The 27141-nt window shown below is 43.3% G+C and overlaps 1 protein-coding gene across 4 annotated transcripts in view; it reads right to left on the bottom strand.

Moving 5' to 3' along the window:
- Positions 1-27141, bottom strand: part of DMRT1 (doublesex and mab-3 related transcription factor 1) — a 105990-nt gene that overhangs the window by 43794 nt on the left and 35055 nt on the right. For 2 of the 4 annotated variants that reach the window (XM_087444206.1, XM_014795454.2), the window contains 2 exons: positions 22978-23261; positions 1773-1920 (listed from right to left, as the gene is read on the bottom strand). In XM_087444206.1, the coding sequence (XP_087300332.1) occupies positions 1773-1920; positions 22978-23261 (432 nt within the window). The remainder of the gene's footprint in view (positions 1-1772; positions 1921-22977; positions 23262-27141) is intronic. The other 2 variants (XM_087444205.1, XM_004440650.3) reach the window with 1 other exon arrangement.

Genomic DNA, 27141 nt, shown 5'->3' with positions numbered 1-27141 from the left:
TTAGGCTGAGGTCTCCTCACACCACACTTTCAAACATACACATCGCCAGAAAAGTTTTAAGAAATCCTAGTTGTCATTCACCCAGTCTTTCCCTACAAACACTGGTGCAGCTGTCTTTTCTTTCCTAGACTGTAACCTCTTTCCTTCTGAGTCTTTTCCTTTTCTGCTATAAATTCAAATGCCTCTGCTCCTCTCCAAATTCGTTCCTCTCTGCTCTAATAAATTTCCTCTTATCTTTTTGTCTTACTGCCCTGCTCTGAATTTATACCTTTGTCTTAAGAATGCCAGTGCTTCTAAAAATATTCCATTATTCCTGGAGCAAGAGACTCAGGCAATTTCTTCCTGAAAGCAGGTTTCATTCCTAATTTTTAATATGAACAAACATTTCTTTAACTGTTTCATTCCGTAAATTGTGCCCTGGCTCCATGAGACAAAAAATGAGGTAGGATTCTGACCTTTCAGCCTTGTGTTTCCTTACAGAACAAGCTTACTTGAAAATATTACCTGATTCATTTACTCATTCATTCATTCACTCAACCAATAAATAAACAAAAGGCAGGTAAAAAGGTATATGTATTCTCTGTCCTTAAGGAACATACAATCCAGATAAGTACAGAGAGTCAAAAGCAGTATGAATGAAGGACCATATGGGCATACATTACATGGTAGGAATATTTATAATATAGAATTGTGCTTGCCCACTCCTGACAAAAAGTGATTATTAATAAAAGTCATAGTGCAATCAATAATGTGTACTTCAGTCTCTCTACAGTTCAAACTGATCAGTTCCCCTGACCTATATATTCCATATTAGTGGAATCCTTTATTTTATTTTAGTATGGTCAATAAAGCATAACTCACCCAGCTTTTTTAGACTTCATTGTTCTGAATTTGGAAATGAAAGCATGGTTCTGAGTCTCATTTTCTAAGCACTTGCTTTACAAAGAAAACAAGTTCTCCAAAGAGAGTTAAATTATTGAGATAACAGACTTCTTGTATTCAGTACAGGGTAAGTTCTAGTAGTCAGTTTCTCTACCAAGTCACTCAGTATTGCTCTGATTTCCACTTACTGCCTCAATTGTGTATGTTTCTCATTTTCCTAGATCAAAAGATGATGCTTATATATAAAGAACTTAAAAACGGGGGCTGGAAACACAGCAGGCATAAAAGACCTGCCTCTCATCGCAGCGTAAATGTTGGAGAGAAGGTTAAAACTGAAGTTGAGGAATTGTATATTTCAAAGTGCTTTGGTTCATTAAACAGTCATTTTTTATTTTAAAGCATTAGATCAGAGTTATTTGCTACTGCATAAACTCTGAGATCTATTGTATTAAAAAATGTTTTATTATGTTATTTTATTTCCTCCGCCAAAAGACGAATACCCCTTCAATTTTAAAAGGGAAAAGTTTTGGAAAACAAGTATTCAATATACAGAAATTCACTTCACCAAAAAGATCAGAACTTGAACTACATCTAAAATGCCCCGTATTTCTTACTGATCCTCCAGAAAATATATTTTTAGCTTCTGATGAGTCTCTCATCTTATTCTTGTCACTCCAGGAATCCAGAAAAGAGAAACAGGATATTAAAAATCTGGCAAAGCAAAATCATTCCATAACTAAATACTTTAAAAAATATTTATATAAGATTTACACAGCAATAAACTTTCCAACAGCTTCTAACTGGTAAGCTGTTAGAGAGGGCTAGAGATCCAGTGTTGGATGCTCATTCTCTCTCCATCCCAAATCTAGTCTGCGTAACCAGACACCTACCACTTGCTTTGGCTTCCACGTAAGAGGGGCCATCCTCAAAAGTGAAGATCTGGGACACGCTCTGGCCCAGGTAGGAGGGAGGCGGGTAGTAAGAATGCATCCTGTACTGGGAACTCACCGCGTGGCGGTTCTCCGAGTTTTTCATCTGCTTAAGAAAAAAGAAGGAATATATTGAGGTCAAAGTTGCATTTTACAATTATTATAAGAAGCCTAAAGGTACAAACTCTCAGTTATAAAATAAATAAGTCCTGGATCTGTAATGGACAGCATGGTGACTATAGTTAACAATACCGTGTTGCATATTTCAAACCTGCTGAGAGTAGATCTTAAAAGTTCTCATCACAGGGGTCAGCCTCGTGGCCTAGCGGTTAAGTTTGACACACTCCACTTAAGCGGCCTGGGTTTGGTTCCAGGGTGCAGCTCTACACCACTGGTCAGTGGCCATGCTGTGGCAGCGAACCACACACAAAATACAGGAAGACTGGCACAGATGTTAGCTCAGAGCGAATCTTCCTCAGCAAAAACAAAAAAGTTCTCATCAAAAAGCAAAAAAATTTGTAACTACGTATGGTGATGGATGTTAACTAGACTTATTGTGGTGATCATTTCACAATATATACAAATATTGAATCATTCTGTTACACACCTGAAACTAATATAATGTTATATGTCAATTATATCTCAATAAAAATAAATAAATTTATTTTTTAAAAAAAGAATTGCCTAATTCTTTAAATTAAGGGAACAGCCTATTAAAGTTGGAAGTATCCTCAACCACAAATATGCCCCTCCAGTGCACTGATCCTAGAAATATTAGAACAGTGCATTCTGAAGGTGCCTTTTCTATCTAGGGGTCCCCTCTAAAGAACCCCAAATTCCATCTGGTCATATGATGCTCAATTAATAAGTACTAAAGAGAACAGGGCCATAGAGAGGGAGGAGTTCTGCTTAGGAGCCAACACAACATGCTGTAACACTGACTAGTTTGTTTGAGCAGGAGCACGTTACTTAACTTCCTCACGTGTTTTCTCACGTGTAAAACTGCCATCTTACCTTGGTTATCCTACAGCGTTCATATAAAGAGAATATTCTAAAAAATAAATAACATGCAAAGGTGTAAGGTAAGCTGTTGTCATTAGCATGATGTTGTGCTGGATACCGTCACTTAGCGTCCATTCCCACCCCCCTTCTATGCTTTTCCCTATAGCTAGGAACAGAAGGCTTGGGTCTGTTTCCCAGACTCTGTTGTCACCAGGGCTCTGGAGGTGATTTGGATTTTGCTAATAGGACACAGAGTGAGACGTGGAAGGCAGAAGAGAGGCACGTGCTGTCCCTCAGCAGCAGTGGCAGCTAACGTGCAGCGCTCGTGCATTTCTCTGGCAATCACACCCTGCCTTTGGGACTGGGGGCAGCTCTTATATAAGGAGCAGCTCCCCATAACTTCTTGATCTCTCATTCAAAGCTAAGGAGATAGGACCTGAAGGCTTAGAAGGGGCCCCCACTTCTACTTTCTCGGCCCTCCCCGGCCACTTCCACAAACATCTAGAACTGTTCTGTTCTCTGCACAGACTCTGGTATAGACAGTGAGCATTAAACGCATGATCATATCTTCAGAGCAAGAAGAGCTAGACTTCTATTATTTATACTGCCTTTATAAAATTAGATTTAGATAAGTTTATTTTTATTTTTTTGGGAGGAAGATTAGCCCTGAGCTAATATCGGATGCCAATCCTCATCTTTTTGCTGAGGAAGACTGGCCCTGGGCTAACATCCGTGCCCATCTTCCTCTACTTTATACGGGACACTGCCACAGCATGGCTTGACAAGCAGTGTGTTGGTCGCGCCTGGGATCCCAACACGCGAACCCCAGGCCGCCGAAGCGGAGAGCGTGCACTTAACCGCTACGCCACCGGGCCGGCCCTGATAACTTTATTTTTAAAAAGTCAGTCTAAGAGAGCGTTTAGGATAAACAAATTCTGCTCAAGAATTGAGGAATAATTTCAAAATCATGTTTTCCAATCGAATCTTTAGAATGCTACTTCATAAAGAAAATAGTACTAACTCGACAGAGCCTTAACTTAACAGGTACTGGGATTATTTAAGATTTTTCTATGAATATCTAAATTTTCGACAATTTCCCAAGTAATACAGGCCTATGTGTACTTTGACTATCTGGCTCTGCTTGGTGGAAAGGCCTAAGTTCTTGATTTCTGTGTGCTAATTTGAAAAGCTCATTTTTGACCCTCCCAACTGTTCCCAGTGCAAATGTATGCTCTGATGGGTGGATTATTCTTGCAGAAGCAAAGAAGACTCCATTCTACCTGATTATTTCCTTTCAGGTGAAGTTTACCCGGCAGTTCCCTTTACCCTTTCTAGTTTGTTTTTCTGAAGTATACAAAACGGTATCTCTTCTAGCTTCATCATCCAATTTTCATTTTCTACCATCATATAAATCTTTACTAAATAAGAGGGCTATCAAGCTATACTGGAAATAGCCAAAGGGGAAAAACTGGCTGCCCTTAACGTGTGAGCCCAAGTCAGGAGAGTCATTAAGGGGCCATGAAATCATTTAAGGGGAAGTGATGATCAACAATCAGTTTACTGCACAGAACCCAGTTATCAGTTAGACCAGTGCTTCCCAGTCTCTGTGACTGTGTATACCAAAAGCCTAGGGATCCTGTCAAAAAGCAGATTCTGATCAGTAAGTCTACGGTGGGGCCTCAAGAGTCTGACACGATCCCAGGAGATGCTGATTCTGCTGGCTCAAAAACCTTGCTTTCGTCACAAGGGACTAGAATAAATGATCCTTTCACACATACTTTGTGCCTGTAGGGGCCCAAGACCAAAGGAAGGCCTTCTAAAAAACTCTTTTGACCAATCGTTTACAACCATCAATTTTCCATCTGAACTGAGGGATGGTGGAAATGATGTAAATAGCATTTTAAAATTTTTATTGTTTTTCTATTTATACATGAAATTCCCCAGAGCTAAGAAGATTTTTTGCAGGGGTCTGCCGCCACCTAGAATTGCTGCAGCAGTAATAACAAACACATTTTGCATTAAAGAGCCATTTCTGCCTCTATAGACTTCCCCCAAGTCAATTACACAGCCGAAGTAATGAACGCGTAAGTACATAATATAAATGACAGAGCCTCCTCCCTCTGGGTGCTGAGTTGGCCACATCTCCTTCCGGTTTGACAGTATCTTTGAGTCAGTTCTTCAAGGAAAATGCTTTTCAATTTTCCCCATGTACGAGAAAACTGACAGGATTTGAGCCTGCAGGCTCTGCAAAATGCTGGATTTTTCTCTCATACTATGAATTTTATATAAAGCCTCTTTTCAAAATATTTGAAAAATATTCACTGTGACTCTGGAGCAGGGGTCAGCAAACTTTTTTGTTGAATGGCCAAACAGTAAATATTTTAGGTTTTGCAAGCCACAGGGTCTCTAGAGAATTGGTAAATGAATGGACATGGCTGTGTTCCAATAAAACTTTATTTAGAAAAACGCACCCTGGGGCAGCGCAGTGGTTAAGTGTGCGTGCTCCGCTGCGGTGGTCCGGGGTTCGCAGGTTCGTATCCTGGGCGCGCACTGACGCACTGCTTGTCAAGCCATGCTGTGGCGGCGTTCCATATAAAGTAGAGGAAGATGGGCATGGATGTTAGCCCAGGGCCAATCTTCCTCAGCAAAAATAGGAAGATTGGCATTGAACGTTAGCTCAGGGCTGATCTTCCTCACCAAAAAAAAAAAAAAGCCTCCTGGTTCTCAACCTTCACTCCCGCTGAAATAGGAGGAGGGGACCCAGCAGGGATCCCTGGGCCCTACCCCTAGAGCATCTGATGTCACTGGTCTGGGATGTGGCCTGGGCCCTCAGTTTTTTCAAAGCAACCTGGGTAGTTTTACCATGACACCAAGATTGAGAACCAGTGTTCTAGAATTACCTACACACTTCCCACACCCCGAGAAGTATGAAATCTCAACGTCTCCAGTATTAACTAGAAAATGCAAAAGGTTAAGTCTGACAAAGAGACAGGTCAACTGCTGTCAATCCCAATGTGTATATTATTTGAAAAGAGATTCAGATAAACTGTGGACTTCTTTTTTCCTTCTTTTAACTAAAGCTTACAGGAAAATAAACACAATTTCAAATCCATGCATGTGTTTATTTTTCCCTGAATTCTTTTTCTATGGTTTTAGAAAGCATCAAATAACAAAGATTATTTGGAAACAGGAATTGAGTTATTTGAACTGAGACATTCAATTTCCCCAATGAATCCCCAAGATCACCGAGCTAGAAAAGACTCCCAGCAAAAGAAGAAAGAGATACAAAGGGTCAGACTCCATTGGAGGTTATTAAAATGTGAACTTACTGAGGCCATCAATCACTTCAGCTACATCCAACTTGAAAAATAATCCACAAATAACCGTCCATGTGACCACTTGGACATAAGAAAGAAAGACAGTTCTAGGTATTTCTCAGTGCATGTGTAAACCTCTGAAAGATGAAGTTAACATCAAATTGTGATTCACCCAGAAAAGGGCGTGGCAGAATGCTATTTAAAACTCTAGATCACCTCTTGCTCCCTTCTAACAAAAAAAATCACAGTCCTGCTACTTTTGGCTTAGACAAAATGGGTAAATAAGGAAATCTTTGAAACTTGTTTTACTTTAAACCAGGAGTACTCAGCGGGGGCAATTTATCTCCAGGGAACATTTGGCAAAGTCTAGAGACACCTGTCACAACTGGGGCAAGGGGTGTGTTACTGGCATCTAGTGGGCAGAGCCAGAGATGCTGCTAACACCCTATAATGCACAAGACAGCTCCACAACAAAGGATTATCCAGCCCAACATTTCAATAGTGCCCAGCTTGAGAAAACTTGCTTTAAACTAACCTACTACCACCCCCTTGTGCTTAGCTGCTCACCTCCAGCTAAAACAGCAAAGTTCCACTGAGGGACAGAAGTCACACACAAATTAAAAGAACTGTTCAGTTCTGCTAAAAGGATATAATTTTTTTCCTTTATCCAATGCTGACTTGTTTCTTAAGATCTTATTTTTTACTCCATTAAATTAAACAAACCAAGTAAAACCTAAAAAACCAAGATTGCAGTGAATTATGTCTACTGTTACTATTAGCATGTGGTAGCTGGAGGCGAGAGAGGTGTTTTATAATCTTATTACTCACCCCAAGTCTCTGAACCAGAGTGTGACCTACGGAAAGGAGCTGGGCTGGCAGAGAAGGTGCGTGTGTTAGTATTAACCCCGGAGGAAAACCTCAGAGCTTTGGGCTTTATTTTATTAAACTGTTGAGAACATACAGCACAGTAATCTGAACTATAGGTTTCCTTTTTATGTACTATAGTCACTCTTTTTTTATAGTAACAATAAAATCCCAACAAAACATAAAAATGTTAGACCCTACTTCCTTAAAAAAAAAATTTCTCAATACCATTCATTGGTTGTCTGTTAAGGTTTTATACAGGAAAAGAGTCTGTTCTTGCACTGAACTGAACACTCCATCTGGGTTATGGCTCAAAGAGGTTCCTGAAGACCAAATTGTTGTCTCATTGTTCATTAAGCGTGGCTGAGCTGCTCAGAATTAGAATTGAAGAGGAAAGGGAATGGTCTTCATGAGAAGAGTGATTGTACAGGATAAAATTCCTAATTGCAAACTCTGATAGTTAAATGAATAGTGTGAAGATTCCCTTGGCATTGACCTGTGGCCTACAGTCTTTTAAATTGCAAAAGCAGCATTTGGGATGACCCCTTGGTTTTATGAACAGAAATCTTTTTAAGAAGAAGGCACAGCTCCTCGCACACTGTGGTAAATTCTAGGTCTCCTGGTGATGCTAAGAGTGAAGGTTGGGGATGACTTCTGCCCTCATTAAAGGATTTCTTTAGTTTTAAAAGAAGCTTTTTTTAAGCTGTGGTATATATACACAATGGAATACTACTCAGCCATAAGAAACGATGAAATCCAGCCATTTGTGACAACATGGATGGACATTGAGGGCATGATGCAAAGTGAAATAAGTCAGAGGGAGAAGGTCAAATACCGTATGATTTCCTTCAGTAAGTAGTAGATAATAACAACAATAAACAAACACATAGGGACAGAGATTGGATTGGTGGTTACCAGAGGGGAAGGGGGGAGGGAGGAGGGTGAAAGGGATAATTGGGTACATGTGTGTGGTGATGGGTTGTAATTAGTATTTTGGTGGTGAACATGATGTAATCTATGCAGAAATAGAGGTACAATGATGTACACCTGAAATTTTTACAATGTTATAAACCAATGTTACTGCAATAAACAAAAAATTAAAAAAAAAAAAAAAAAAAAAAAAAAAAATAAAAGAAGCTTTTTTTCAAGCCATCTGAATGGGATGCCTGCTGCCGCGCTCACCTAATCACACACTGTGAGCCCCACAGACTCTCCCTATGCCAGGGCTCACCCCGCCCCCCACCCCCTACAAGTGCCCACTGACCTCCTGAAACAGGCACCTTGCTCATCCCCTGGGAACCCACACGTCACAGCCGGAAGGAATTATTTTTAAATACATAGGCTAAAAATGATTGCTACTACGCATACATTTCAGAGATTACTGAAACACCAACAGGCCAAATGCTAAGTCATGTGACACAAGCAGATTCCCTTGGGCTACAATCCCTCCCTCCCGCCTTCCTTTCCTGTCTGTCTGGTCCTCTGGAGGTCAGTTTTCTCGCCCCTAACTTCTTCCTAACCTTGCTTTGTCTTAGGTGCTCATACCGTGGAATGCCCTCTACTCCCCTCCCTAGAGGGAGAAAGAGCAAAAGAGACAGAGAGAGGGAGACTGGTCTTGCGAGGACTCAGGCCCTTGTGAGGGATTCCCGCAAAGCCGGCGTGGACACCTTCAATGAGCCCAGGGAAGGTGCTGAGTGTGAGGGTCAGCACTTAGATGCTGGAGAACCAAAGAGCTGTCTGTCCAAGAGCGGAACAGATGCTCCTCCTCCCCAGGGAGGAGAGGGGAGGGGAAAAATGGAGAAAGAAGACAGGAGGAGGATGCTCAAGCAACATGGCAGAGAGCACAAACCATTTAAGAAATGATACATCTAAGATGCTTGAAGTTGTAAACCCTATGTTTCCCAAAGCTTCAGAAAGTCTGTGACACATGCGAAAGCAAAAAAAAACGCGTAGGCTGGCTCTGCATAAAGGACTGAAGAAAAGGAGCTCCATTCCAGGTTGGACTAATACCAGAGTAGATTTTAAAACATGAGAGGGCCAGACCCCTGGCTTAGCGGTTGAGGGCGCGCGCTCCGCTACTGGGGGCCCGGGGTTCGGATCCCGGGCGTGCACCGACGAACCACTTCTCCGGCCATGCTGAGGCTGCGTCCCACATACAGCAACTAGAAGGATGTGCAACTATGACATACAACTATCTACTGGGGCTTTGGGGAAAAAAAGGAGGAGGATTCGCAATAGATGTTAGCTCAGAGCCGGTCTTCCTCAGCAGAAAGAGGAAGATTAGCATGGATGTTAGCTCAGGGCTGATCTTCCTCACAAAAAAAAAAAAACAAAAAAAAACCATGAGAAACAACCATAGGATGAAAGATGGAAAAAACCAGAAATCCCAGGGGGGCATGAATAGGGATTCACACCACTCTCATATAAACTTTAAGGGATGGAAACTCCATATGATATCAGGATTACACTCGTATTTACTAGTGGTCCACTTTGCTCGTCTTTACTAAAAAAAAAAATTAAGATGTGAGTATTTCCACATTTTAAAAAACCCAAATTAATTTTTTAAAACTTGTGTCGCTCCATTGCTGGTTTCACCATCTGCATCAGGGTACTGATAGCACGGGGTTTACTCCTCCGGACAACGTCTTACAAAATGCAGCATCGTGACCCTTCAGTGGGCCCCAAAACAATTCAGGGGGTTGCAATCAACATATATACTTTTTAAGAGCAGTATGGAAATGAATGGAATGAAACAGAATAGAATAAAATAGAATAGAAATATGAGAATTCACTGTATACAGTATGGGTAAGAGCTGTTTTATGAAACTTTTCATTTTGTGTTTATATGTATGTATAAATATATACCGGATCACGATATAAAATATTTCTTCCTGTGGGTCTTGGTCTAAAGTGTTTGAAAGAAACTGATGTATATAAATCAGGTAAAGGGAAGTAAGGACCTTTAAAAACAGGTACATAGTAAGAAAAAGCCAATTTTATTTATTTATTTATTTATTCTGCTGAGGAAGATTCACCCTGAGCTAACATCTGTGCCCATCTGTCTCTATTTTGTATGTGGGGGGCCACAACAGCATCACCACAGACCAGTGGTGTAGGTCCACACCCAGAAACTAAACCCAGGCTGCCGAAGCAGAGTACACAAACTTAACCACTAGGCAACAGGGCTGGCCCCAGAAAAAGCCAATTTTAACCATGGCTCCTTTTCCTGGAACCTAGAAGGTTCTGATGCATTTCAGGCACTCACAGAAGAGAGGGGGGCAGTCGGTTTGGAGACAGTCTCAGGCTGGGACTAGCCCAGCACCCTCCTCATTTTCCCAAATCACAAATCTATGCAGGATTTTCTAGCTCCTGGGTCAGAAACTTGTATTTATCTGACTCACAAATCTGAAACACAAGCCCTGACTTCCCACCTGAAGTCATACAGAGCCAGGCAGGAAGGCAAGCATGATTTACGGGAAAGCCAATAGGGAACAGCTTCAGTAAAAGAGCTGGTGGAGGAGGGCATGAGAAAGTTTATATTTTTAAAACTGGGTTAATAACTATCAAGACACAGGACTCTCCATTCTCTCTAACACGTCAAGTCTCTGAAAGCACTATGTAACACCTCTTAAGACAAATGGAGGGGGCTTGTAATGATGACATTCTTAACATAACTTTCCTGAGAAAATGCTGGTTACTGACTACAGGGCTAATGGAATTTCAGAGGGGAAGAAAACGAGCATTTATTGAGAGATACTGCAAAGACTCATCCTGTTGTCTCATGGAGTCCTCATCACGTAATCATCATTAACATAGGAAGAAACTGCTCAGAGAGATCCAATAACTTGGTTCCGCTCACAAAGGGAATAAGCAGAGAAGGCAGGATTCAAAACGAGTCAGCCTCAGAAGCTTCTCTCTACTAAACCAAGCCACTTTTCCCACCTTAAATTAAGATATCTGCTTGTTACGCAGACCTACTCACTGCCTTTGGCTTTTAACAACTCTTTATGCTTTCACTGCTTCGAGACCAAATAAGAAACATTTTTTATGGAGACTGAAAATGAGAAGAAAAGATGCTTGTAACCACACATCCAGGAACTTTGATTTTAGGACAGAAATTTCAGAGGCATTCATATCTGTTCCCATCGTGATGGACAAACTTAATTAACCTTTGCTACTCTGTCCCAACCTACTGTTTTAGACAAAGCTAGTGACCCACAAACAATATGTTACCATCAGAATCTCAACGGCTGCGACACCAAGAGATATAGCTCCATCAGCACTATCGGGAAATAAGCCACTCAGATCAGCCGCTCTAAGAAATATGGATTATATTCATGTCACACATGAGCTGTCAGAAACATTAGGATACTTTTAGCATAAATCAGCAGTGTGAAGGGTATCTTATGACTACTGAACATGATAGACTGCTTGGAGGGCAAGGTGAGATTGTCTGGGGCCACCTTCTAAGTGTAAGCACACGCGCACACTCACATACTTGAAGTGCACTGTATTAAAATTCAAATGCAGGCTGGTGCCTGCTGATGGGCACACTCAATTCCCGGTGGGTTAGTAGCATGGAAAGGCCCTTGCTACTACTCCAAAACCATGATGGCGAGAGTCCACCTCTAAGTAACCAAAATGACACAATGACCCAAAATCTGAAGTGTGTGTGCATGTGTGCGTGTGTCTGGGACCACACTTAAGAGCCACATGTGTAGTGACTTAAATGTGGTTAACACTATCACGACACAGGACTCTCCTCCACTGTCTCTAACACGTCAAGTCTCTGAAAACATTATATAAGTTATGTCGTATAAAATTTTACATATATCGTAAGAGATAAGGAAACATTATATAACACCTCTCAAGGCTTCATACAAGGAAAACCAAGAAATGCGCGCTGTCCCACAAGGAAGGCAGAGATACAATGGGAACGCACGTGCCCTCTGCAGCCAAGCAAACCCAGTTCAAACTCCAGCTCCTTCACGTACCAGCCGTGTGCATGTTGGCAGGTCACTTCATCTCTCTGAGCCTCACCCTCCTCACTCACAAAAGGGGATACTAACCCCTCACAGGGCTGTGCTTAAGGGTTAAGTGGAATATCAAATATGACATGCCCAGCCCCGTAGGCCATTCAGTAACTGTCTTGTTGCATCTTCCCCTTCCCTTTATGGGGCCTCCCGCTGTGGGAGCATCAGTGGGAGGGTGGTGGTCACACTCAAGAACCCCTCTTTTGAGTTTCTTACCAAACAACTCTGAGCCCTTTCATAGGTATGTCAGGGATCTAGTAACAAAGTGGGAGACAGAGGGCCAGCCCCGTGGCATAGTGGTTAAGTTCAGCACATTCTGCTTTGGCGGCCCAGGTTCACAGGTTCAGATCCTGGGCGTGGACTTAGACCACTCATCAGCCACACTGTGATGGTGACCCACATCCAAAGTAGAGGAAGACTGGCACAAATGTTAGCTCAGGGCTAATCTTCCTCAGCAAAAAAAAAAAAAAAAAAAAGGAGGGAGACAGAAAAATCTGCCCATTACCTACTTAAAAAATTAAGTACATATTTCGTTTGATATTTAAAAGAAAAATTCATTCTCTGAAATTTTTCTACTTTTCAAATTTAAAAAGTTGGAAAACCTACTCAAGATCCTACATTGACACTATCAAACACACAGAGAGAAAGAAAACATGTTACTTCCCATTTTTTGGTTTTATACATTAAATTATTATGTCTGCCTTCCTTCTCCCAGTATTAGCTGATAAGAACTGGGAACTGCCAAAAAGAATGTTTGTGAGAAGAAATGTGATGAAAAAGGGTGTGAAAAATAAAATGAGGAGATAATACCTTTTTTCCTATTTCTCAATCATGGCATGAACCCCCGTCCCAGGAGGTTGTGCGCCTCAAGGGCGATGCCCACAGGATTAGTGTATACCAAAGAGGGGGTGCTGAGAGCAACCTGTCCTGGGTGCAGGCAATAAGGGGGTACACTCTCTGTAGAGCATTTTTAAAAATAATAAAACTCACTAAGCCAATCTGCTTTGAATTCTCACCATGCAGTGCCAATTCTAAATTATGATAAAATATTTGTCCTCGCCCTGCCTTGCTCCACCCCTTGGCACACACTGCACAGGGCCCACCTTTTCCACAGCATCACCGCCCTCCCTGGGAAACCTCCAGACTGACCACAACAGTGACTAGAGAATTACGTGTGTCCTTCGATTCTTCTCTCTCATCCACTCCGCTGTGAGCTGGAACGTGAGGGTCGGGACAGTCTAGTACAGTCCTGGGCACAGAGTTGACACTCAATAAATGAATGATAATGAATGAGCGAAGGGGTTTCTTATATACACCCCGTAATACGGTGGAGTTTTGTAACCCTATTCTTTTTATTTTTCTACTATCATATTCCTAACATAGTTTTAAAAATATAGGGCAAACTAGCCTCTGTTATGCATTCCCCTGATTTTGGTCTTTCTTCAACTAATGAGAGATACCTAACAAGCCACAGAAACATGGACTCCCGAGAAATTTGAGAAACACTCAAATTTCCACGTACTTATAAGTTCTGAAAAGCAACTAATTTTATATCATATTCACATCTATTTAGGGAAAAAGCAAGCTAAGAGGGCAAACATAAATAGATAAGATTTTGGCCACCAGCCCAACCAAATCAAATCTGAAAGCTTTCAAAAGCTGTAATCTTATTATCTAATTTGCAAGCTGATGAGAGAATCCCCAAATGACTGTATCATTTACTAACCCGATGTTACCGAGTCGGAGATCAGGTTGTGTAACAATCTCGCAACAGACTGATGATGTGGTACTTTCTGCCTCGAACTGAATTGTGGAGTAGTCCCAGTGGAGCACACTAGCCTTTTCCAGGGTTTTCCAACTCACTCCAGATCACACTAAACCTGTGGAAGACTAGAAACGAACCTACAGGATGGCCCAGGGTTTACTGCAATCTCCCAAAGATTCCTAAGAATCCGAGGTTCCACTCTATCTGGATTCCCTGGGGTGTTACTGGACGGCTTCAGCCAGGCTGAGAAGACAATCCCTTAGGATGTCCAGGGCCTGGCCCGTTCCCCTTGATCCTCTCTCAGAGTCAGAGCTGCCTTCCCGAGTGCCTGCATTTCCAGAGGCCAGCTCCACTTTCTTCCGCAATCCACACACTTTTAACCAAAATACGCTGCAAAAAGGACTCTACTGTGTACTGCTGCAGTTAAGAAACGTCCTTCAGCCCCACCTCTCACCATCTGTCTGAGTTCTGCTTCTACAATGCCCACCATCTCCCTCATCTTCGGCTGCAGACCAAGAGCGACCAGGAATATTGTCAGAGCAGGTACCAAGTCTTACAAACAACTGCCCTCGCTGCAGGATCAAAAGCACACAAGTCATTAAACTTTCAGAATCTGTGAAACAAAACAGCAATTCCTTCCAGAAAAGGTATAATAAAAATCAGATGGATGGCTGTCGTGATCATCAATTGTAATCATCTAGAATGAGATACAATAGCAATTCCTTTGTGAAAGTACATGTAAAGAAGGGGGTAGTTTAGAAACAGAGAGCCAGGACTGCATTTATGCGGCCTACAAAGCTCCACAGAGGTTCACAGGATGACCCCAAAGCTACTGCTGCCCCTCCCAGCGCTGGCCGGCAAATAGGATTAAGAATGTGTTGTAAAGGCCCAAGAGAATTGAGTTTATTATTTATCCTTAAAACAGAAGAACCTGGGCAAGCACTGGTGGCCTACTGGTTAAGTTCGGGGCGCTCCGCTTCAGCTCCCAGGTGTGGACCTACACCACTCGTCTGTCAGTGGCCATGCTGTGGCGGCGGCTCACATACAAAAAAAAGGAAGACTGGCAGCAGATGTGAGCTTAGGGCAAATCTTCCTCAGCAAAAAAAAAAGAAGTGAAGAAACTAATGAGGAATTATGTTTCAGAAGAGAAACTTAAAGACGTGGCTGGGACCTGACAGGCCATTTAAGGGAAAGTTCATAGTAGAGGCAATGCGACCCCCAACCTTGGGGAAGCCTGGCTTTAAACTTCCTGTGGTCTAGAGTGACTTGCATGTTTCTTTAAAGAGAAGATCCTCCAAGACTGGCCTTCTGACCTGGTAGGCCCAATCCCTGTGTCCTCACTGTACCAGAAGGCAGGACCTACTTGGGGTGCATGAGGAGTCCCACAAATTGCTGGGCTAGCATGAGGGTGTTTACAAGGCTGTGATAAAAAAGAAGGAAAAGACCAAAGCACTCTGCCTGCAAGGAGTTAAGCTAAGAGTGAAGTCAACACAATTGCTGGAAGAAGCATACCTCGGACCCTGAAGAACTGTGCTGTTGTCATGGTGACACAATGACAGTGCAGTGGTTTCCAGACTCTCTCTGGACTTCAGACTAGTAAAGCTTTTTAAAAAGGGCTGGGGAGACACAGGTAGTGTCACCAACTTTTTATATTGCTGAGTAAGGGCATTTACAAAAAAAGAAATGCTGCCATCTAATAGGATCATCATTCAAAAAAAAAGTCGGAAGGCTATAGTCTCAATAAAAACAATTATTTTAAATTGATAATTTAGCTTTAAGAAAAACCCACTTGTGCTTATTTTCCTCATTTCTCTGTAAACCAGCACAGGTAACATCCTGCATAGACGACAGTGAACTGCTAGACACAATCCCAGTAAAATAGGGAACAAGTAGACACCAGAGTCCACGACTGCTATCTGAACTGAATAATGCACTAAGAACAAATATTAGAACTGGAGGTATTTAGGGGAAAGAAATACATTAGTATCAATATTTTTCTATGAAATGACTGTCTAACCTAGAAACTCCAAAATAAGCAACTATAAAATTATTAGAATTACAAAGTTCACAAAAGTGGCCAGACGCAAAATAAATATACCCCATCATAGAAAGAGAAGGTGTCACGGCCGGCCTGGTGGCGCAGTGGTTAAGTGCGCGCACTCCGCTGCGGCGGCCCGGGGTTCTCAGGTTTGGATCCTGGGACGCACTGCTTGCTAAGCCATGCTGTGGCGGCGTCCCATATAAAGTAGAGGAAGATGGGCACGGATGTTAGCCCAGGGCCAGTCTTCCTCAAGAAAAAAGGGGAGGATTGGCATCGGATGTTAGCTCAGGGCTAGTCCTCCTCACAAAAAAAAAAAAGAAATAAAGAGAAGGTGCATAACCCTTTCAGTCATCAACAGAAATTTACGTCTGTATAATTCCCCTTTAAGGAACCAAATTATCACTGTTGGCCCTTACAGCCCAAAGCAAATAGTGTATCTATTTTAATTCCCTTTTCTTGAGGAAAGAAATTGCTTTAAATGTTTTAAACTGAATATGTTCTCATAAATTTCTCTTGTGGCTGCTTGCAAATTTTGTCAGTTTTTCTTTCCAGAAGAAAAAGCCAGTCAGCGTCTGTCTACCACCAGAGAGTGACCAATGACCAATTTGCTCTAAAAAGAGGAGCCAGGGCTAGTTTAACCTGTGGGTGACGTGGGTGATGGGACTGGAGCTGGCAGCCTAGTGGATCACAAGACTGTTTGTAGAGAGAGCACCCAACCACAGGTGAGGCGGCCCAGGTTTGGGGCCCGGCCCTCCATCACCAGCTGTGTTCCTCAGGCAAGTCACTTCAACGTTCTCAGCCCAGAACCACCCAGGAGTCTGAGGTGGCCAGATGCACATTATCCTGGGGGCCCTGACAGTACAGCTCGGTGGTCTGCTCTCCTACTTCATCTTAAAAATTGAAGTGGATTTTGCATTCTACTACCTTCTCCCTGACATATTTTTCTTAATTTAGGAATATTTTAAAATAATGACTGTTAATTGTAATGTCTCCTTGGGAATGGGAGGCAGAATTAAGCCATGGCTTCAGACCCCCCACCCCCACTGCTGGACCCTCCGGTGGGGCCACTAGGGCACGGGTGTGGAGGGGATGTAGCTGCTCCCACACAGCACATGCTCGAGAAGTCCCTTCTTCTCAACATCCTTGTAGCCAACAGGTTGTTCTGACGCTGGGCCACGCTAATAGAAAGAGGAGGCCGGGTGAAAACAAGGGCCCCCGTCAGGCTGCTCATGAGAGGACGGAGAACAGCGGGCAGGCCAGGCAGGCAGTCAAAGGGCAGTCGCTTTGATAAGTGCCCTGGCTGGCCCTCTGGCCCTCAGCAGCCTAAGGTGCTGGAGGCCATCCCAAGAACGCTCACAAGGGGGCGCCTTTGTGCTCCAAGGTCCAGATGCCAGAATCTGGTTTCCTTTCTGTTTGTATCTCTGTTTCAAACCCAGAGCTACTCAGATGATCCCCAACCTCCCTTCTCATTTTGCACATGTTAACAGGTGCAAACACCCCAAGACCCGTTTTTTGCATTTTTGTCTGTTTGGTGCAGTGGTAGATCCCTAGCACACAACAGGACCTCCATGCATGTAAATGAATGCATTCCAGTGACATGCATAATCATAAATGGGCAACCATATCATGAGACACTTCAGACCGAGCCCAAAATAACCACCAGAAGGAATGAAATCAGCTCTGTTGCCATTTTTCTCTGTGTGTGGGTATGTGTGTGAGAAGATTAGCCCTGAGCTAACATCCACTGCCAATCCTCCTCTTTTTGCTGAGGAAGACTGGCCCTGGGCTAACATCCGTACCCATCTTCCTCTACTTTATATGGGACACTGCCACAGCATGGCTTGATAAGCGGTACATGGGTCTGCGCCCCGGGATCTGAATCCTGGGCGGCTGAAGTAGAGCGCGCGAACTCAACCACCATGCCACTGGGCCGGCCCCTCTGCTGCCATTTTGACCACACCTTAACTGTGGTCAGAAGGTGAGTCTACACATCTGTTGGCACAAGCTTCTGAAAAGCAATCGAGGGCTTCTGCTATAGGGACAGAAAGGAGATCCCAGGTACAGCTCCAAGTCCTCCCATATTTATTTCTGCTCACTTGATATGCACCTCTCCCTTGTCAACCTGGTACAACATGTTTATTTAAGAGATAATGTTGCCGTGGAGGAGTGCACAAGGCAATAAACAGCTTTTGCAGGCAATTAAATGCAGAAGCGAAATTGAGCTGCTGGCCAGTGGAACCAGCCATTCATCGTGAGTTTGTTCCAGTGTCACAAATGTTATTCCTGTTTCACAACAGGACTGGAATCTCTGATTGGGCCACAAATCTCCAGAGGCTGGAGACAGACCAAAAGTGATTAAACCAGCTCCCAGCATGCAGGGCATTAATAAGAAAGAGCCATGGGATTCTGCGATGCTAACTCACTAGACTGCTCGATTTTTTAAAAATTTATTTTATAGGTTTTGCACTTAGTAGGTGCTCAAAAATCATTTGTGGCTTGCTTGATTTTATAGGGAAACTTACAGGAAGTCTCAAGTCTACAATAAAAAGTCAATGGTTTCTTTTTGCAAATAATTTCATACCCTCCTTATTAATCTCTAAGAAGTCTAGTTTTAAAAAATGATGATGGGCCGGCCCCGTGGCTTAGAGGTTAAGTGCGCGCGCTCTGCTGCTGGCGGCCCGGGTTCGGATCCGGGCGCGCACCCACGCACTGCTTCTCCAGCCATGCTGAGGCCGCGTCCCACATACAGCAACTAGAAGGATGTACAACTATGACATACAACTATCTGCTGGGGCTTTGGGGGAAAAAAATTTAAAAAATTAAAAAAAAAAAATGATGATGATCTCCACTACAGTCGATTTTTTCTAGGAATCAGAAAGGAGCTCTTTGCTGAATAACATTTCACACTGCTCCCCCAACACACGCTGATACACAAGCAGCAAGGAAGGAGGGTGACTTATCAAATGGTAACTCACTCTGGTGAAGACATAGGCAGGAAGTCGGGTCTTAGCAATAGAGTCAAGAAAGTAGATGGAGGAGATGCTGCCCAAGATTCAGAACCCTCGGGTTAAGCCGGGGTCAGACCAAGGGGAGAAGCAGGCAGGAGAGACTCTCCAGAGGCAGCTGTGGGACACCTTCCACAAAGAAGACAGGCATGGCAACAACCAAGGGAGAGCCCCCACCCTGCCTTCTCCTGGAAGCTTCCACCAGGAGGGGGCAAGGCATTGTGCAAAGAGCAGAGCCAGGGAAGCTTCCAGAAACAGCAAAAAAGCAAGGGCCAGGGGAGGCCCTGTTCCAGATCGCTGTTCCCTGCACCTCTGCCAAACGACTGGTTAAATAGTGAGCTGTCCAGTTGCTATCCCTTAAACATTGGTTATAAGTATTATTTGTAGGCGTTTACTACTTAGCTAATACTTCTTTATAACATAACCATTATAATCTTTGTCTACACTTCCAGTCTTCTATCTCCTAAGTGGATCAAATTCTTCTCCAACCCTGATAAAAATTATTCCATACACATTCTCACTTGGTCCATAGTCACATGTCACGGTCTTTTAATAATAACTAAAATGTGCATTACTTATACCCTATCTTGTTACAAAGGGGATCTGAGGTAGCTAAGATACATTAAGAACAAAAGGCTAAACATTAAACAGATTAAAAAAAAAAGAGCAGGGCCAAGTGAATATGATGGTTAATGAAATAAACTCATTACAGTTAATATTGGCATAGCACTTCTTGGTGTACACAGAAACTGCCACGTACACTGATCATCTCACTGTAGTTATCACATTGCCTTATGTATCCATGCAACAATGCTGTGAGGGCAGTACTATACCACTTTACAGATAAGAAAACTGAGATTCACAGGATCAAGTATGTTGCTCAAGGCTACATGAACAGTTAAATCGCAAGTTAGCATTGAATATGGCTCTTCAAGCACCAGAATCCATGCTCCTCAAAGCACACCATATTGTTCCCTTAAATCAATAGGCCTGGTTTCTACTCCAGGCTCTGGCATTGACTAGCTGTGGGTGCTGAGTGAATCTTTTCAGCTCCAGACCTCAGTTTTCTCAGCAGTAGGATGGGGATGGACTAGAACTCTGTAAGATCCATCTCAGCTCTAATCATCACTGGACTAATTTTCATCTGTCATTTTGTAAACTGATGGCTTAAATCGATGTTGGCTCTTGTATTTTTAATGTTAGCGTTTATTTCCAATAGAACTAATTTTTGTGGACATGACTATAAGATTCTAAGTCAAGCTTGTGTTCACATTTGGTTACAAGATTAATCCACAGACTCATAAGATATCAGACTAAGAAGGGAGAGAGAGAGAGAAGCCATATGGTAGGGCCCCTCACTGCAATTGTTAGGATCATTTTTTATGTTACACACACATCGCAGGTGTGCCTAGATGTGCTTTACTGATAACCACATGCACAGAAAATCAGTATGCAGATTCCAAAGCAACTCCCAAATAGCAAAGAATTCAGCATATTTTAAACACTAATGGCTGAGACTGCATATTTCAGGAAAGCATCAGAAGCTCCATCCTCAGCCATCTGAAGTAACCACACATCAGCACTGTTCTTGAAGTTTCTGCTTATTTGTCACCTCCACAAGGGAAGGAAGAAAATCAAGAGTTCCAAGAAGATCCCCAATGAAAAGCAAAGCCAGTAAAAATTCCAAGCCCAAAAGAATTGACGAAGGCCTCAGTATTCGTACTTAATGGATCCTATGGTTAAGGGTCACCTCAGAGGTATTCTGCACTTTCCTCAGAGGTCTCAGCTCCTGGCTGGCAGTTTCCGTAGCCCTGAGTTTGTGGCAGACCCACAGATAACCAGACTGTGCTGAGAAACACACTGGAGCCAGACAGATACAGATTCACACTCCAGTTCTCCCATTTGGTGGCTGTGTGACCGTGGATAAGTCAGCCTCTAAGTCTCACCTCTAAAAAGAACACATCTGCCTCCTAGGGCTGTGGGGGAGGATTCACTGCTCAACAAATGACAGCTGTCAGTATTGGTGTTATTACCAACAAAGAGGAATGGATATCAACCACAGAGGCAGAGAAGGACCTATTTCTGCAAAATAATTTGTTACACGAGAATATATTACCCGTGGTGACTGGCTAGGAAATAAGGCTTAAGCCCAGGCCTCCAGAAAACAAACATATGTTAAATGATGCCTCAGCAGCCCTCCTGGGCCTCTAACCAGCAACACCTCTCTCCAGTCTATTAAGTGGTGATTCTAGAGAAGGCACTGACAGCATCAAAACTGCGCACTCCCCACAGGACTAAGTCAGTTTAGGCAAGACTTTTTCTCCCACCCTTTAGCAGGAGTACCGAAACTTGCCCTCGGGGACTCTCTCCTTGCACTCGGTAGCTGAGGCAGCTCTCCAAGACCAGGCAACATTGCTGCCCAAGAGAGTCCACCTCTTCCCAGCTGTCCCCCAGAAGGTGGACTTTGGTAAGGGACCTCCAAGAAAATCAAAGACTTCTGCTGTACCCTTCCCAGGTTTTCCAGGTAGAGTAAGAATAAACATTAGTGCATCAGCCATCATATGCCATCTGGAAGATTCTGACAAAGTAAGAATGTTAATATAGGAAATTTCTGACTCTCCTGTAAAGAGGATCTTGAGCTGTCTTTCTTTCAGAAAAACACTTAGATTTTTTTTTTTCTCATCTTTTATCTCATAAGCCAACAGGTTCATAGACCCTCCCTACTTTATCCTTAAAAGCCTGGAAATAGTCAGAAAGCCACGACACTCGAATAGTGGTCCTTAGGTCTTGGGAATCTGCAGATGAGCTGGGCTTGTTGAGAACCACAAGATACTTCTTTCTCCCTTCAGAGAGTGGAGTTTCTAATAGAAATCAACCTAAAACCTGCTCGAAATCATAAAATCCACCAGCACTCTGAAAGGCCTGAAGGGGTCCAGCTTGCAGATCCATAACTCACTGCATTTCCTTTCCACGCATATACCTCTCAATCCTAACACCAATATGCTTCCAGCTCCCTTTTTTAAACGTATGATTGTAAAAATAAAACATATGGAAAACTTATGAAAATGTGTGGCCCAGGGGATTAAAGCTGACATTTTAATACACCCAAGAAGACAAATCCCTGAGGGTAGCAAGAGAATCCAAAATGTGGGGTCACTTGAATATTAACAACTTCTCTGCACCTAAAACAATCCAGAGACAAAACAGAATAGAATTGTTCAGAGGAAAATTTCAACTCACATTTTTTTTAAAGTAGGCATAAGAAGGTCAGACTTGCCCTAAACTCCCAAATATATACGTCGCATTGTGTTGGAATCAAAGCCCAGCTGAGAAGGCCCAAACATGGTAAATGCATCCAAAATGAGAGCAAGTTCTCGCAGGATCATAACATCTCACGGTCGGAATGGGGCTGGGAGGTGTTGAGTCTAAGCTCTCATGAGTACACACAATCTAGCCTCTGGATGCTTTCAGTGCCTTGAATCTGCCGCTAATATACTGGCATGATAGAAATGGCTGAAACTGAGGAAGCAGAACAGCTCTAGATAAACGCTCCTTCCTTGAGAATGCAAAATGCTTTGTTTTACCCCAAAAGTTCTTGATTGCACACTATTTTAAAAATACATACTTAGAGCATGAAAGACCGACCTCCATTCCCAACTAAAAATGCACCCAAGTTGGCCCAGCACAGCAGCAACCTAATTCTTTTTTACCATTCTGCCATGCAAACATACAGACTATAAGCCCCCTCCCTCGCAGCGTGCAAATTCATCACTAAGATTACTGTCACCCAGAAAGCTGCACCCAGCATTTTCTAAGCTGCTCAAAGAGTCTGGACAAGGCTAGAGGAGGTGGGGCCTCGTACAGCAAGCCACTTGTGAATCTTATTTTGGCCAACTGTGTATTTATACAAAATGTCATTGAAAAATGAGAAAAGTAAAATTTGAAAACACAAATGAATATACGCACATTTCTTTACAATTCCTTGCAGCCAACCTCTGGGGTTAAGTGGCGTAATTAGAGTGAAAATTTTTTACACATTTTGCATAATATGCACACATGTGTGCTGAGTTGGGGGGGTGTGTGTGTGTGTGGGTGGGTGGTTTTCACATATCTAGTTCACTCTCTGGGTAACATCTTACCTGCCACTGGTTTCCTGTCTGACCAGGCACATAAGGTGCTGGGAGACTCCGAAGGCTATTCTTCACGGGGGACCCCCCGAGGGGACTTCCCACATCCCCGGAAGAGGAGTCGGTAGCCAAGGCCACGGAGTACTGCGGGTAGTTGTACAGATTGTTGTAGTAAGGGAACAGCGACGGCTGGTAAAAGCTGCTGTAGTAGGTGGAATCTGAAACCAGGTCAGGTGTGTTCTCCATGTGCCCTCTGCTGGTGACAGCAGGAATATCCTGGATGACCATGCGTGCCTCTAGAAAGAAAGACAACGTGGTATTAACGTGAAGGCCCACAAAACATCACTCTAAACCTTAACAACGCATCCCCTTCCTCCGCAAAGATCTGCAGAAAAAGGCACCTGATCAGGCTTCTCCTGCAGCCAAAATGAAGGAGGGTTTCCAACGTTAGCGTCACTCTTGGCACAGCTGGAACGCTCCTGTTGATTTTTTTTATTGAGAATACCAAAGACATTTTAGAGGTCATTCTAATTACATAAAGCCTGGCCGTCTACCTTCTACCCACGAATTCTTATCCTGACGTCAAGAAATTAGAGATCAAATCTAGTTAACTTGGCTGTCCGCAACACTCTCACAACAAAATTAATTGTACTTCACTATAAACAAAGTAATAAAATATCCCAGTGCCACACAGATATGTCAGAGAATCAAAGCAAGAGGTTAAGAGTTTAAGCAAACATTGTTTCCTTCACTTCCTTCCACAGCTGATATCATAACCTTCAGAGGTCTGGACAATGGTATAGACCAAGGGTAGACAAACTTCTGTAAAAAGTCAGTTAGATACCACTTGAGACTTCGTGGGCCATTCAGTTGTGGAATGTACAGGTTGCTGCGTGGTTGTGTTGTAATAAAACTTTATTCACACACACAGCCAGTGGGCCGAAGTGCCCTGCAGGGTGTAGGTTGCCAACCCCAGGTCTAGACTTTAAACTGTGTCAATTCCAATAAACAACCAAATGGACCCTTCAGTCATTCCTCCAATGGACATTTATTAAACAGTGTCCTAAGAGCTGCTCCAGGTGCCCGAGGTGGCTGCAGGGTGTCAGGCTGCCCCTGCCCTCAAGAAGTCTACAGTCTAGGATGAAAGATATGACAGGATTACAAATAACAACAACACGGATTTTCACACTGCAATATCCATAAACTTTTACAGAAATTCAGAGGAAAGAAAGATGACTTAGCCTAGAAAGGAATTACAGAGACTTCCATGGAAAAAACTGTATCTGAGCCGCACTTTAAAAGAGGAGCAGCAAATAGGTGAAAAATGAGAAGGGAGTACTGAGAAAAAAGCAGCAAGGCAAAGGAAGGCAAGCAGGAAAGCGAGAGGAGAGTTTGGGAGTGATGGACAGGGCGGGTGGTCGGGCTGAAGAATCGGGTGCAGAACAGGAAAAAGAGGTCCAGTCTGACAGGTGGGCTGCAGCAAGGGGAGGGAAGCCTCAGGCCGGCTCTCTGCACTCCCTGCAGGCTGTGGCCGGAAGCACTAAGGATTTGCGAGCAAGGAGCGGGTCAGAGCTGTGCTTTGGGGTGGTTTATCTGATGGTAATTCTTAAGACACTGAAGGGAAGAGAGACCAGAGGCAGAGAGACCCACTAGGGAGCCAATGAAGCAGTCAGGGAGAGACCTAGAAGACAGCAAATATGAGAGACCTGTGCCAGCGACACGTGGGAGACGAAACTCAACAGAACCGGAGGACTGATGGGACATCAGGAAAGAAGATGCAGGAGACGCGGTCGGAGAGAGCAGCAAGCCCGGGAGGGCAGAGGAGAGGGAGGTGCTGGGTTCTGCTTAATCAAGATGCCAGACGGACACGCAGGTGGGGGAGACGTAGGAGGGAGAGAAACTCGAAGCTCGCCCTCATGGAGGAGGCTGAGGGAGGAAGCTGAGATTCAGGAGTCGCCACCAGGAGATGCTGGCTGCATCTGGGGAGAGGAGGAGGGAGATGTTGTTACTGACGAGCTTGTTCTGAGAGGAGAAGAGAGCCAAGGCTGGAATCGTGGAGAACTGAGGAGAGAACGCAATGTCAGAGAGGCCAAAGTTGACCTCTGGATCAGAGAGGGGATCGCAGAGGGGGCAGGATGCAGTGTCAACTGTGGCTAAAAGATCAAGCCAAATTAGTTCTGGAGAAGACCAACAGAGGACTAGGTCTTTAGGGCCTTGTGGTTTTAGCGTAGCGGAAGGAGCAGAAGCCTGCAAGAGAGCGAGGAGCACGTAAGCATTGAGGAAACAGAGGAGATGACTCCAGGGAAGAGCCTTCTCTCTCACCAGAATGTTAAGATCTAGCCAGCAGGCACCACGCCTCCTGGCTTACCTGTGCAGCCCCGTGCCTAGCACAGTGTAGCACTCATGGTGGTAAACATTTGCAGAAGGGATGGACAAATAATGGTTTTTCAAGTAGTCTGGTACCCAAAATAAATGTGAGTGGGGCCAGCCCGGTGGTACAGTGGTTAAGTTCATGTGCTCCGCTTCAGCGGCCCAGGGTTCCCGGGTTCAGATCCCGGGTGCAGACCTACACACCGCTCACCAAGCCATGCTGTGGTGGCGTCCCACATACAAAATAAAGGAAGATGGGCTCAGATGTTAGCTCAGGGCCAATCTTCCTCAGCAAAATAAATAAATAAATAAAAATAAATGTAAGTAAAAAATAGAAGCTCTAAGGAATGATAAGACGGTGTTACAGTAGTCCCCTTTTATCCACAGGGGATACGTTCCAAGACCCCCAGTGGATGCCTGAAACGACAGATCATACTTAACCCTATATATACTATGTTGTTTGCTATACATACACACCTATGATAAAGTTTAATTTATAATTTAGGCACAGTAAGAGATTAACAACAATAACTAATAATAAAATACAACAATTATAATAATATACTATGATTTTGATGTAGTCCCATTTGTTTATTTTTTCTATTGTTTCTCTTGCCCGGTCAGATGTGGTGTTTGAAAAGATGTTGCTAAGACTGATGTGGAAGAGCGTACTGCCTATGTTTTCTTCTAGAAGTTTCATATTTTCAGGTCTTACATTCAAGTCTTTAATCCATTTGGAGTTAATTTTTGTGCATGGTGTAAGGTAAGGGTCTACTTTCATTTTTTTGCATGTGGCTATCCAGTTTTCCCAACACCATTTGTTGAAGAGACTTTCTTTTCCCCATTGTATGTTCTTGGCTCCTTTGTCAAAGATTAGCTGTCCATAGATGTGTGGGTTAGGCTTCACAGCAAAGGAAACCATCAACAAAACGAAAAGACAACCTAACAATTGGGAGAAGATATTTGCAAACCATATATCTGATAAGGGCTTAATCTCCAAAATATATAAAGAACTCATGCATCTCAACAACAAAAAAACTACCAACCCAATTAAAAAATGGGCAAGAGACCTGAACAGACATTTCTCCAAAGAAGATATACAGATGGCCAACAGACACATGAAAAGATGTTCAAAATCACTAACTATCAGGGAAATGCAAATCAAAACTACAATGAGATATCACCTCACGCCCGTCAGAATGGCTATAATTAACAAGACAGAAAACAATATGTGTTGGAGAGGATGTGGAGAGAAGGGAACTCTCATACCCTGCCGGTGGGAGTGCAAACTGGTGCAGCCACTATGGAAAACAGTATGGAGATTCCTCAAAAAATCAAGGATAGAACTACCATATGATCCAGCTATTCCACTGTTGGGTATTTATCCAAAGAACTTGAAAACACCAATTTGCAAAGGTACATGCACCCCTGTGTTCATTGCAGCCTTATTCACGATAGCCAAGACTTGGAAGCAACCTAAGTGCCCATCAAGGGACGAATGGATAAAGAAGATGTGGTATATATACACAATGGAATACTACTCAGCCATAAGAAACGATGAAATCCAGCCATTTGTGACAACATGGATGGACATTGAGGGTATAATGCAAAGTGAAATAAGTCAGAGGGAGAAGGTCAAATACCGTATGATTTCCTTCATTAGGTAGTAGATAATAACAACCATAAACAAACACATAGGGACAGAGATTGGATTGGTGGTTACCAGAGGGGAAGGGGGGAGGGAGGAGGGTGAAAGGGATAATTGGGTACATGTGTGTGGTGATGGGTTGTAATTAGTATTTTGGT

This window comes from Ceratotherium simum, chromosome 20 (genome assembly GCF_057802395.1).
Source record: "Ceratotherium simum simum isolate JZ-2026a chromosome 20, ASM5780239v1, whole genome shotgun sequence".
In the NCBI taxonomy this organism is placed as follows: Eukaryota; Metazoa; Chordata; class Mammalia; order Perissodactyla; family Rhinocerotidae; genus Ceratotherium; species Ceratotherium simum.
Note: the sequence above shows the minus strand (reverse complement) of the source record. Positions and strands in the feature narration are given on the sequence as shown.